This window comes from Harpia harpyja, chromosome 14, assembly GCF_026419915.1.
Source record: "Harpia harpyja isolate bHarHar1 chromosome 14, bHarHar1 primary haplotype, whole genome shotgun sequence".
Lineage (NCBI taxonomy): Eukaryota > Metazoa > Chordata > Aves > Accipitriformes > Accipitridae > Harpia > Harpia harpyja.
Window position 1 is genome coordinate 18,844,454 of NC_068953.1, and position 12,272 is coordinate 18,856,725.

The following is a 12,272-nucleotide window of genomic DNA, read 5'->3' on the forward strand; positions in this document are numbered from 1 at the left end:
AAAGCGGAATAAAACACCACCAGGGAGCTGCCGCGCCTTTTTTTCTAGCTTAAAACCCGATTCTGTGAAGAACCGGCCGAGCAGCGAAACAATGGCAGCGACCGGTTCCTCAGACGCTCCCGCCGCAGGGACGCTAATGGCGGCTGCGGCCCCTCACAGCCCACCGACCAATCACCGCCCCGTCGCGCGGGCACATGACTTCTACCTCAGTAGCGATGGCGCTGGAACCGCTTACTTCCGCCTCGGCAGTAATGGCGGCCGCCCCGCTTTCCGCCCCGCCCGTGCTCCTCCCCGCCGTCACGTGGCCGGCGCGGAAGCAACACCCGGAAGTAGCGGCCGGCGGCGGGTGTCCCCGCTTGGGTGCACGGGGGGAGGAGAACGAGAAGGAGAGCGGCGGTCCTGCGTGCCCGCCGTCCCCGGGCCCTGCCCAGCCGGTAAGGGCCGAGCGGTGAAGGGGGAAGGGTGGGGGGTCGTCGCTGTGGAGACAGGTCTGCCGCTCTCCTCAGGGCCCCGGTCCGGGGAGGGGGCTCAGCGGGGCCGGGTCGGCCCTGAGGACACTGGGAGGTGGGTCTCTCAGGCGCCGGGACAGCATTACCTCTGGACGAGGCTGTGCCTGAGGGGTCGGGGGGCTATGAGGGGCTGTCGGGCCGGAGGTGGAGGGGGGGGTTGTCACGACCCCTGAGGCGCCCCGGGCTGGGGGGATGGGGGGGGGAGCTTGGGACTCGGCCCCACAGGAACCCCAAAGCCCAGCCCTACTCTGAGGGTTCATCTTCCTGGGGGGACTCTCAGGGGAAGGGGCCGCCTCAGCCTGTGCTGCGATGGGGAGAGCCCGGGCTGGGGATGTTGAGCAGGGTTTTGCCCCCTTCTCCCTGCAAAGCTGGGGCAGCCGGCTGTGGTTGGGGAGGGGGATGGAGCAGGGGCTGGGGTCGGTGGGAACAGCACTGGGGAAGAGGGGAAGGCGCGTGCTGCTGTGTCCCAATTGTCTGTAACTCTTTTTCTCTATTGCTTGCATTTGGCATTCGTAAAGCACCCGTAGCCCTGGCGACTCCCCTGCATCTCCGGGTGTTTGCCTGCAGCCCACATCAGCTCATCTCTGCTGGTGTTGCTGATTCAGGTCTCTTGGCCCGTGGGAGTGGGCGCTGTGTGGCCAGCGCAGTGGGAGAGCAGCTACGCAGCGGCCCTGGCTCACACAGACACGGCACGGGGGAAAGGAGCAAGTTGCTGCTCATCTAAACTACTTCGACAGGGGTTTCCTCTCTAGGGGCAGGATCAAAGTCTTTCTAAATCGATAATGAATGGAGCAAGTCACTAGTGTAGCGGGGATAACTCACAAGGACGATATTATCAAGTGCTCTGAACACATCCATAGGTGATTCTTCCTTTAGAGGAATTGTTTTTAAGAGGTTAGAGTTCTTCGGATTGTTTGGTTTTACTATAAATGAAACTTGGGTCTTTAGAGGCTGAGTCATGAACAGCATCGGGTTCTTTGTGATTTGAGTTGCCTTCGGTGGCTGGTTCCCTGTTTTGAGTTCATGGTTCAGCTTTTCTGTGGCTGGAAGAGCACATAGTTGTTGTTGATGAGAATATTTGTGTGAGCGAATTTAATTCTGCGTTTCTGTGCCAAGGAAAAAGCGTATTTCAGTAATAGGACATCAACTTCAGCAAAAACTTCTATAATCAAAGAAAAACTGTTTACTCAAGCTTTAAAAGTGGGGCAGTCTTTAGGAGTGGTGGTCACAGATGCACTTTTACAAGAAAGGAGCTGGGGAAAATCAGTTCAGGCCTTGGTGGCCAACGGTTTGCTTCCACGAGTGGTAACAGGTGAACTGGGAAGCTCAAAATTTAGGTTTCAGATGAACTCTTAACTTGCTGTGGTGTGAGCTGAGGTACGCTGACAGGACGAAGTTCATCTGCATCATACCATTTCCTTACCTAGTCTAGTGATAGACAGCTTTGTGCTTCCAAGTGATGTGCCAGCCCACAAAAATTAGCTTAACAGTGCTGAAAGACTGAGGTGGCAGAAGAAGAGAGGTGATCACAGCAGGAAGAGATTGCTGACCCTTTATGGCAACCAGAATTATTAGCAGAAAGTCTTCCTTGTCTGTGTGGTGCCCAGCGTAGTGAGGCCCTGACCGTGACTTGTCTTTCTTGATCCTGCTGTAATATAATACTCAAAGAGAACGTGTTGTTTTAAGGCATTTGCTGTAATTTGTTTCTGCCATAATTTTGTCACACCATCATTTGGTGAATAGCTTTTTGAAAACTAGTTGTGTGGTTATGGAAAGGAATTAGTAGTCTGAACTGCTGTTTCCTTTCTCTAATGACCAGCTGTCCCCCTTAGTCCCATAATGCATCTTTGTGCCTGCTTTGCTTTGCAGGTTGTTGGAATAGATACTTTTTACCTCCGCTGTAATTTTACCTGCTGCCAGACTATGGCAAAGAGCAGAATAGTTGATGCAAGCACCAAAACAAAGCTACACAAAATTGAAACAATGGCCACGCAGCTGAATTTCCTACCTCAAACCCTTGTTGGACATGAGAGGTGTATCACCTGCTCTGCGGAAGATGTGTGTTGCCTTGCAATTTAGAAAGTACTTTCCCTTTTAAAATTCATGTTTTCTGTACTTGGAAAATGGCAAATGAAGTCTGAAAGATGAGGAATTGTAAATAACTGTTAATCCAGCTGTAACCTAATAAGCTAGTTAAGCCTGTACACCGGCATCTTTCCTGCAGGGAGAAATGAATTGGAGTGACTCGCAGAACATACCAAGGTCTTAATTTATGAAGAATTAAGAAACAAAACCTATTGATTTATACTTGGCAACTGTTAAGTAACAAGAGCAAAAGTTGGTTTGTTTTATTATGCTCAGTGCTGTGTGTGAATGCATGAAAATAATCTGCTGAGGCAGTTGGCTTTCAGGGTAAAGCTATTGAGTCTGTAAGCTTCAGAACTGCTTGATACCATCTGCTGTATAAATGGAAGATAATGGTCTCTTGCTGCTTTAAAAAAAGTTAAATCTAGAAGTTACCTAAGTGTTTATTACTAATTAATGGAGTATTAGTAGACACTCATTATGTATGCTAGGACATTCTGACTTCAGAGTGAATTAGTGGCATTCCTGTGCGGACCCAGCTCTGAATCAATTTGTTCTGTATTAATTGGTGTGCTTCAAAGGTATCTTTGTTGGTAACTCCTGACAAGTCAGCTTCTGTGTGGATAGAATTAAAACTTCAGGGCTCTTCTGTAAATTAAGCCTCAGATCAGCTGATGTTCCCAATGCTCTTTGGGACTCCTTTGCATCAGTTATACTGAGGTGGAAGAACGTGGTCTGAATACTTAGGCAGTAGGTTCGTGAAATAATGTAAGTCTATTGTCTGAACTGTGGAGTGAATTGTATGAATATTTATTAGATATAAATTTGGAGTGCTTTATAAATTAAAAACAAACTGAAAATGTGCTTTGGCTTTTTACGCCACTTACAGCCTGCAACACAGTTGTCTTTACAACTGTTACACAGGAATGCTGTTACAAAAGCATCATCATTTCATAATAAGGCTGGTACAGTAAGGCAGTCAGATGACTGCCTCTTGGGAGAATAATTAAATGGTTTGTGATGAAAACTGAGGAAAAGTAAACTTGGCGTGAATCAGAGGTAGTACAATCAACTGATAAGAGCAAACTCACCCTGCAAATGCTTTATGTGTAGGGCACAGTTTTGAGTGCTGCGTGAGGTAACACTGTTGTCTTGATTTCTAACTTTGTGTCTCTCTTTTTTCAGGCTGACCTAAACTGTGTTTTTTCTAAACATCATGGGAGAGATTAAAGTCTCTCCTGACTATAACTGGTTCAGAAGCACAGTTCCTCTTAAAAAGGTATGTACAGCTGTAATTGACTTGTGGGTGAAATGTCTCCTCTTGCTTTGTAGTGGGGGAGACTAAGCTGTCTGGTTAATGCAGAACAGTTGTGGCTGTGCTAGTGACCTGGCTTATCTCCTGAACTGTTGTCCCACAAGTGCGTGAAAGCATGCTCTTAATCTTCACATGCTTCTCGGAGGTCATTTCTGCATGTGGTGGTGGGGAGCAGAGGCTCGCAGCTGTGAGCCACGGCAGCAGTGCCTGGCATCCTGATGCCAGCCATGCCTGAGGAGGAGACTCTGAGAAAATAGCATGTGCTGGGGACCATGAGCATGGCCTGTCATGGAGCTGCCTGTGTGCACTGCAGCCATGCTGCCAGAGCCACCTCCACAGTTCCTACCCATCATCCTCAGGCCGCAGCGGAGTGTCTGAAGGCAACTTCTCGGCAGTTGGGCTGCACGCAGGATTCCTGAGAGTGGAAAGATGCCTTAATCATGATGGAGAAAAACAAATGGTTTCTTCTGCTGCGTGTCCTTTGGATGTCTTCTGCTTAACCACACTGTCTAACCACTTTCTCCTCTCACTTGGATTTCTCTACTTCCTTTCACTGAACCACAAGAGAGTGTTTGAGGTGTGCAGTGCTCCAACTTCTGCTCTCTCTGTGCTGAGTGGCAGAGGGCGTGGAGTGCAGGACTAGTATGTAGCTCCTGACCCGGTCTAGCTCTCACGCGTACCTGTGCAGATAAGGCTTGCTGAGGCTGTGGTTACAGACTAACCTGCAGCGGCAGCTCAGGTTCCTGCCAGACTGAAGGATGGTCTTGCCTTTAGACCCCAGCCTGCTGCTCCTGCAGGCACAGTCATTCATGTAACCATACAAGTCGAGCAGAGTCAGTGACCTGTCTAGCTTAGGGGTGTTTTATAGTTTGTTTTGGGGCTAAGCTGACTTCCAGCTGGTTCAGTTCCCTAATCTGGATGGCTGTGTGGGCTGTGGGAACACGGGGATGGTGCTGGCAGCAGAGGCAAGAGCAGCATTGCGTCTTTCAACAGCAGGCTGGTTGCAGCTGGGCCACACAAAAGGGACTGTGTCCCCAAACCTAAGGAACAACACTTAAATGTGTCTAGCATTATTTCCACTGAGTGATGTGTAGCTTTCTCTAAGGGCTGTAGGATTTTCCATTCAGGATTTCTCATTCATTTTTGCCAGTTTGTGTCTTCTGTAAATAAGAAAGATCTATTGCTGTTGACTATGCATGCTCTGGCTGGCCAGCTTCTTTCTGTTTCTGGCCAGTACCAGATCTGCTAAGTCTGTTTGTGCCATGCTGTTGCCTCCAGGCAATGCCTCACCAGGTCAGCAAAGCTGGGAGGCAGTATTTCAGTGGAAAGACATGTGGGTGCTCTGAGGTGCTGCTTTATGGGGTGCAGTATGGTAAATGAAAGGAGCTGGAGGTTGTGGTTACAACGGAATGCATTGCTGCTGCTGTGGGGGCTGTGTGATGCTGCAGCTCGCTGCCAGGGGCCACTGCCTTCAGCTGCTGCTGACTACTCAGGATTTCATAAATGAGGACATGTGTAAGCTGAAGCTGTTGTTGACCTGCTGACCTTCAGGCTAGGGAATACCTTACCCTCTTGAGTGATTCAGTTTACTCAAAAGTAAAGTGATGCCACAGTGATGAATGTGAGGTATGAAGAAGGTAGAAAGAAACAAACTAATTCTGTTTCTGGAGAGAGAAGGAGAAAAAAAAAAAAGCACAATTTGAAGATGTAATTAATCTTTGAAGCAGTCTTTAGGATACATTTGCTTGCATTATCCCCCCAAAAGTAGAGGCAAAGCACATGCAATACAGAGGAAGGAATGACCAACCATCATTACTGCTGGTGAGCACGTTACTGCTGTCAGATCAACTTAAGGAAGCAGAGCCAGAGCAGTTTGTTTGAAAACAGGCTGAGATGTTCCTCCTGACAGGAGCAGGAAATGCACAGCTTCATCGCCCTTCCTGCTTTTGTCAGATATAGGAAGTACAGCACAGAAAAGAACATTTGTAAACTAAGTCTTCAGCCTTGCTTCTGAGCCGCCATTTGCGTACACTGCTTGCTGTCTTATCTAAGTCCTTCCTAGAAGTCTTCAGTGGGGGACACCCTGGCTCTGCTAAACTCAAGGGGGGAAGTTCTGCCCCTTGTTTCAATGCAGTACAGATTTTACCCTTTATGTAAACTGTAGGCATCTTGATTGATTGATCAGAACAAGAAAAGGCTGGTGACCTACCAATCAGCAGTTAACCATGCTGCTGTCTGCCTAAGCAGCGCTTAGCCTTGTTTGGGAGCTGGAGTTAATACAGGTACATACAGTAATACATACAGTACCTGGTGTGTGGCTAGAAATCAAATAGAACAATTGTCTAAACCCATTGATTCATCGTCTGGGCTTGAGGAAAGAAACATTATCTCTGAGCCTCAGCTCTCTTGATGTGAACTAACTTTGGTTTTGTGATTTCAAGGAGTATGGTTTGGCTTTGGAAATTTTTCTAAAGGTAAACTTTGTAGTAGCCACTGACAGCCACCCTGAAGGGATCCAACATTACTGATGGAATAAGAGCTGAGAACGGCGAGGCCTGGAGCTCTGGAGTTGTGTGCAAAGGGTTGTTTTGGGGGGCTGGGAGGGCTTTTATACAGGGCTTATTTTTAAATCGTTTCAGTGGTCTGAAAGCTCTGGTATGCAATCTTTCTTTTACTTTTGTAGAGACTTTACAAACAGCAGCATCATGTGATTTCTCACATGCTCCCAGAGCCTGAAATACTGGCTTTATTACAAGCAGATTTGTTAGTCAAGCAAATCTGATTTGTGATACACTATTCTTCTCTGATTCCCTGAGAAGCTTAACTGCTGTGATGGGAAAGTGAATTGTGCTTGTATATTGCTGTTCAAAAAGCTATAAAATCTTGATACAGAGGAGATGAATTCCCGCTGGGTGACGCGGACTTTCCCCAGAGGTTTGTGCTTGTTGATCTGGTATGAGCTGCACGCTTTTGCTGAATTGTGGAGCATTGAAAGAGCATCCTAAATATACAAAACAGTTTGCTGGTAGAACAGGCCCTGTAAAAACAAGTCAGGCTCAGCACTGCTAGAAAAGAAGACCTTTACCTAATTCTTATACTTTTAAAGATACTAATTGTGCTAGGACTTCCAGCTTCTGCCCTGAGATTGGCACTGTACGAGGAACTGCTCATTAAGGATAGCAGCTTGTGTGTGAATAATCTGCTTCAGGCAGCTGTGTGTCCTAGGAAATCCAGATGTTCCCGAGATGCTGCCAGATGATGGAAGCATTTTTCTTTCCAGGTCAGCTTTGCAGTGCTGCTTTGGGACTTGTGTACGCCTCTGTTTCTGGCAGCCAGCTATAACTGTTTCAGATCAATAATTTGTGGTGTTAGCTGCTTAATTCAGTAGGCTTGATGTTACAGGTCTGGATACATGCTTTTGTCCAGTGAATGCAAACGTCAATGCTTGTTTAAAAAGCTGCCCCTGGGGGCAGTGCTGGCTCTTCCAGCCTACAGCTATTGCTCTCATACCTTGAACTGACCTCCTGGGTCTCTCCTGGGCCATGGCACAGTGGCTCGTTTCCCAAGGTGCGGTATTCATTGTCCAGCTTGTGTCAGGACACACAAAGCATTTGGTCTGACAATGCATGGCTGTGGCTTTTTCCAGCAGTGTTCACACAAACATTGTAATTCCAGTTAGTAAACAGCCTTAGAGAAGAAAGCTATTGTGAAGAAGAGCAAAAGATGGTCTTGTTCAAAGGGGTCTTGAGTATTATAATATTTACTAGATGACAGAAGTTTTGTATAAGCAATCCTGGAAGCTGGCTGAAGAACCTCATTTGCCTTGTGTGTTTCTTCTCCCTCCTGTGCCTCTGTCTTTCCAGATAATAGTAGATGATGACGACAGTAAAGTCTGGTCGCTGTATGATGCAGGACCTAGGAGTATTCGGTGCCCACTCATATTTCTTCCTCCTGTAAGTGGAACTGCAGATGTGTTTTTCCAGCAAATTTTGGCACTGACTGGATGGGGCTACAGAGTTATCGCTGTGAGTATTCTCAGTTGTGTCAAAGTTAATGTACTTGTTGCAGCGTGCAGATCCAGGCTAAAAATCTGCTGTACGTTTATGGCAGCGTTTAACCAGAGCCTTGTGCATACACATTATTAACTTCTCAGTCTGTTTTCTCCCTTGTGTGCCTTGGACACCAGTCATCTTTGCCTCCAGCTGGATCTTTGTTAGCCATGAGGCAAGTGTTTGGGTTAGTTCAGGGTTTCTGTGTTTGCCTTAGGGATGGTGCGTAATCTGGTTCTTAGCCTGCCTAGCTGCAAATGCTAAGTCACTCCTTAAAATCCTAACAGCATGCTGGTTTGTGGCTTTTCAGCTCCTGAATCAAACTGAAACGATTGATTTGTGTAACCATAGTTCTGCTGAACAGTATGGCTTTAGGAGTACTGCTGTTTTTCTAGCAGCGGTTAATGATTTCTGTACCTGCCAACTTGACGTGCTACGGAATCACTGAAGAATCATTCCAGCCTCTCCACCCCCCAATTACAGAATGAAGCAACACTGCACCTTCCCCAACAAACTTGCTCTGCGGTGATTTCAGTTGTGTATTTTTGTGCAAGCAAGGGGGAGGTGTTCACATTCTCTGGCTGTAGGGACCTTGCTGAGGAGCGTGAGCCTCGTGATACAGGAAAGGCAGGCTGCTGTCTTGAAACCTTTAATATAAGAATTGGTATGACTTTGAAGCCGACAGCTGATGGGTACTGATCAGAGACCGGCTTTTTCTGACTTTTTAGTTGCAGTATCCGGTGTACTGGGATCACCTTGAGTTCTGTGATGGATTCAGAAAGCTGTTAGACCACCTTCAGCTGGATAAAGTGAGTGCTCTGAGATGGGGAAATGGACATACAGTTGCAATAAAAACCTGATGTTTGAAAGACTCTCAATTAAGAGCAAGTGTATAAAATAATGGCACAAAAACGTAGCCTATAAATAAAGAGGCTGTGTTGCAATTTTACATTTGAAACTAGTTTATTTTTGGAGGTGAATACCCTTGAAAATTGTCATACTTGGCCTAAATTCAACTGCTGTTCTAGGCCTATTAAATTGTATTGGTTAACTTCAGTTTTTCATGAGATCCTGTGGAAGTTATCCTTCCTAACTCACATAGTACAGAACACCACAATAAAGTATCTTGGATTGGAATAGCTATTGAAGACAAAGGGAAATGTTTGATTTTTTTTTTTTTTTCTTAAGCTTGATAAGCACACAGAAATTTGAACTGTGATCTGGAAACAGTTCTTTCTTTCAGTATTTGTCACATTTATATTGTGCATAAAACCAGAAGCTGAATAGAAGAATGATTCTTTTTAAAAAAAAAAAAGGGGGGGTATGATGACAGGGTAAAACTGGAATGACTTATTTTTGTAATGAAACGTGCTTAGAGGTCATTTATTTCACAAGTGTAACATGATCTGTTTTTCCTTGAATTAGGTTCACCTTTTTGGAGCTTCTCTGGGAGGCTTTCTGGCTCAAAAATTTGCTGAATACACACACAAATCTCCCAGAGTTCAATCTCTGATCCTATGTAATTCCTTTAGTGACACTTCTATCTTCAATCAGACATGGACAGCAAACAGGTAAGGAAGACTGAGACAAGCAATCAGATTCATAGCATTATTTTTTTTGCGATGAAATGTCATGCTGATCTGGTCAGACATGTGTCTAAGCTGTTTCCAGCCTGGGTGAGGGAGGTGCAGGATGGAATAATTGTGACTCTTAAATCCACACCATGAGGAAAATGGAAATTTTCACAATTGGGAGTGTGGAATTTGACAGACGAGTCATTCCGTGATCCTCTGTGGATGCGTGGTTGGATTTAAGAACTCTGCCTGGTTTCTAGCTAAGCTGTTTAAAGTGAGAGAACTGTTATTCACCACGTTTAAAATACACTCTTGATGTAAGACTAACAGCTTCCCAGAGCATTTCAAGCACCTAGCTGCAAGGTTTTCCATCTCTCTGCTGTTGAAGCTTCTTCAGGATTTCATTTGGAGTTAAAGCACAGTGCAAGGAAAGGGAGTGCTTACAACAAAGCATCTTAATGTTGGAGTCCTGGGTGCTTGAAGATTGTTATATCTTCTTTCTGTTTTAGCTTTTGGCTGATGCCTGCTTTTATGCTGAAAAAAATTGTCCTTGGGAATTTTGCATCTGGTCCTCTAGATCCTGAAATGGCTGATGGGATTGATTTCATGGTGGACAGGGTAGGTGGCTGTGTACCATAATGGCTGTGATGTCAATCTCTGTAGAAGATTTACTTAGCAGGAGGTTGTAGATATTTCTGCTGCTTTCTTCATTTACTTGCCCAGAAGGGAAGAGTAAGGAATGGATCCTTAGAACGTGTTGACTCTCACAGCCCCAACAATTTAACTGATGCTGTGACCGTCTGCCTTACAGTTCTTTTGTTTATGTAGATCATAAGAGAGGAAGTTAAGAAATTGAGATGAAAGAGGAGAAAGTGCTGGGATCTGTCTGTAGGCCATGCTCTGGAGGCAGAAGCACCTAATGGAACATGTTTTAAGCATTTGTCTCATGCAGAGAGATACTAAGTTGGAACTATAATCTTCATCTGAAGTGCAGTCATGTTTTCCTTTAAAACTAACTTCTCTTTGGCTGTATTGTTAATATTGCATTAAGTTCCAGCAGTGAAGTATGTTGTTAATCAGTGTTTCTCTCTACTGAAAGCTGGAGAGTCTGGGCCAGAGCGAGCTCGCTTCAAGACTTACCCTCAACTGCCAGAACTCCTATGTAGAACCTCATAAAATTCGAGACATCCCTGTGACCATTATGGATGTAAGTTAATCTCAACATAATCCTTTTCTTTAAACGCCATTTCCTCCCCTTGGCAGGTGGGGCCTGGATATTCTGTTAGCAACTTAATAAATATTTGTAGTATCTAACTTTATACTTAGATAAGCTATCTACTGGCCAGGCAACACTGTGACTCTTCTGTGTTGAATTATGACTTGGATACTCTGTGCAGTAACACAGCCATATGTTTACGTATCACAACGTTAGCTTTCTAGCTGTCGATGCCTAATGTGTTTGCTTGTTTTCTGTTTCATTAATGCTGTTCCACAGAGAAGCTGAGAATTGCTTCTAGGAGCAGCATATATCCAGTCTGATTTAATAAGCAATATCTGATCAGATTCAGAACTAACTGCTGTGACTTGTTATGTAGGTGTTTGACCAAAGCGCACTTTCAACTGAAGCAAAAGAAGAAATGTATAAGCTTTATCCTAATGCCAGAAGAGCTCATCTCAAAACAGGAGGCAACTTCCCATATCTCTGCAGGAGTGCTGAGGTCAACCTATACATTCAAGTGAGTCTCTGCATTCAAACCCAATCTGCTAACACATATAGCTTGAACAGCAGTAGGAAACTCCTTCTCTGTGCTTGCTCTTAACTTGCCTGTGCTCTGTTTGCTCTGGCTCCCAGATCCCTGATACAGAAGGGCAGGGCTGGGAGCAGCCATGTTCATAGATGGTTGGCTTTGGGGTCTTGGCTATTCCCCGTTTCCTCTGTCTTTTCTCTGAACTCCTGTACTCCAGAGACATGATTTGGTCCTCACAAAAATTACTCTAAAGGAATGTTTCTCTTTTACCAAAACCTTATGCTTCTACACCTGTCTCAGTGTTGTTTTCCATGTCCGACAGATCCATTTACTGCAGTTCCATGGTACCCGGTATGCGGCCATTGATCCCTCCATGGTCAGTGCAGAAGAGCTGGAAGTCCAGAAGATCAGTCTTCACACCAGCAATGAGCAAGAAGAGCAATAGGTTTTGGGGTGTCAGTGAAAATGAGGAATCGGTTTGGTGGTCTTCCTGTGTACAATCAACTGTTCCCACTCTGCCTTTTTCCTTGCGTTAGCCGATTATCACTGTGTGATTCCAACAGGATCAATAGTTAGTGAACTACCCATGGACAGTAACCTCCAGCAGTGTAATGGGATAGAGCTGTTTAATTTTCAGTCTTTGAATTCAAGGAAGCATCTTTGAAGACTACAGTTTTAAAAACAAAGACATTTTTGCTACCAAAGTCTTCACTATCATGTTCTTAAGCAGAACGATATTCTTTTTATATTTTTCACTCAGCTGTATATATTGCCACATGTAGATCATGTACTTATAAGCTGACATATATTTTTGTTGAATATTTGGTTTAAAAGATGTTAAGTGCCAATGTTGCCATCACTTATTTGCTTCGTGTGTTGTAAGTTAGTTTCTATTTGAAATAAAGCATTTGAATTTTTAACTTCCTTGCTGTTCAAAAATGGTTTTCAATAAAAGTTCAATTTCAGTGAGTGTCTCTTGTTTTGCCTACAAG

At 45.0% G+C, this 12,272-nt stretch overlaps 1 protein-coding gene across 2 annotated transcripts; it reads left to right on the top strand.

Moving 5' to 3' along the window:
* The first annotated feature begins 294 nt into the window (after positions 1-294).
* SPG21 (SPG21 abhydrolase domain containing, maspardin) lies at positions 295-12,245 on the top strand. Of its 2 annotated transcripts, none has more exons than XM_052808288.1 (9): positions 295-434; positions 3,780-3,873; positions 7,773-7,934; positions 8,687-8,767; positions 9,384-9,529; positions 10,042-10,150; positions 10,632-10,739; positions 11,128-11,268; positions 11,603-12,245. In XM_052808288.1, the coding sequence occupies exons 2-9, from the start codon at positions 3,811-3,813 to the stop codon at positions 11,723-11,725; spliced, it is 933 nt and encodes a 310-aa protein (XP_052664248.1). In that variant the 5' UTR covers positions 295-434; positions 3,780-3,810; the 3' UTR covers positions 11,726-12,245. The 2 variants fall into 2 exon arrangements, with proteins under 2 accessions (XP_052664248.1, XP_052664249.1); XM_052808289.1 differs by lacking the exon at positions 295-434 and adding an exon at positions 542-564.
* The last annotated feature ends 27 nt before the right edge of the window (positions 12,246-12,272 follow it).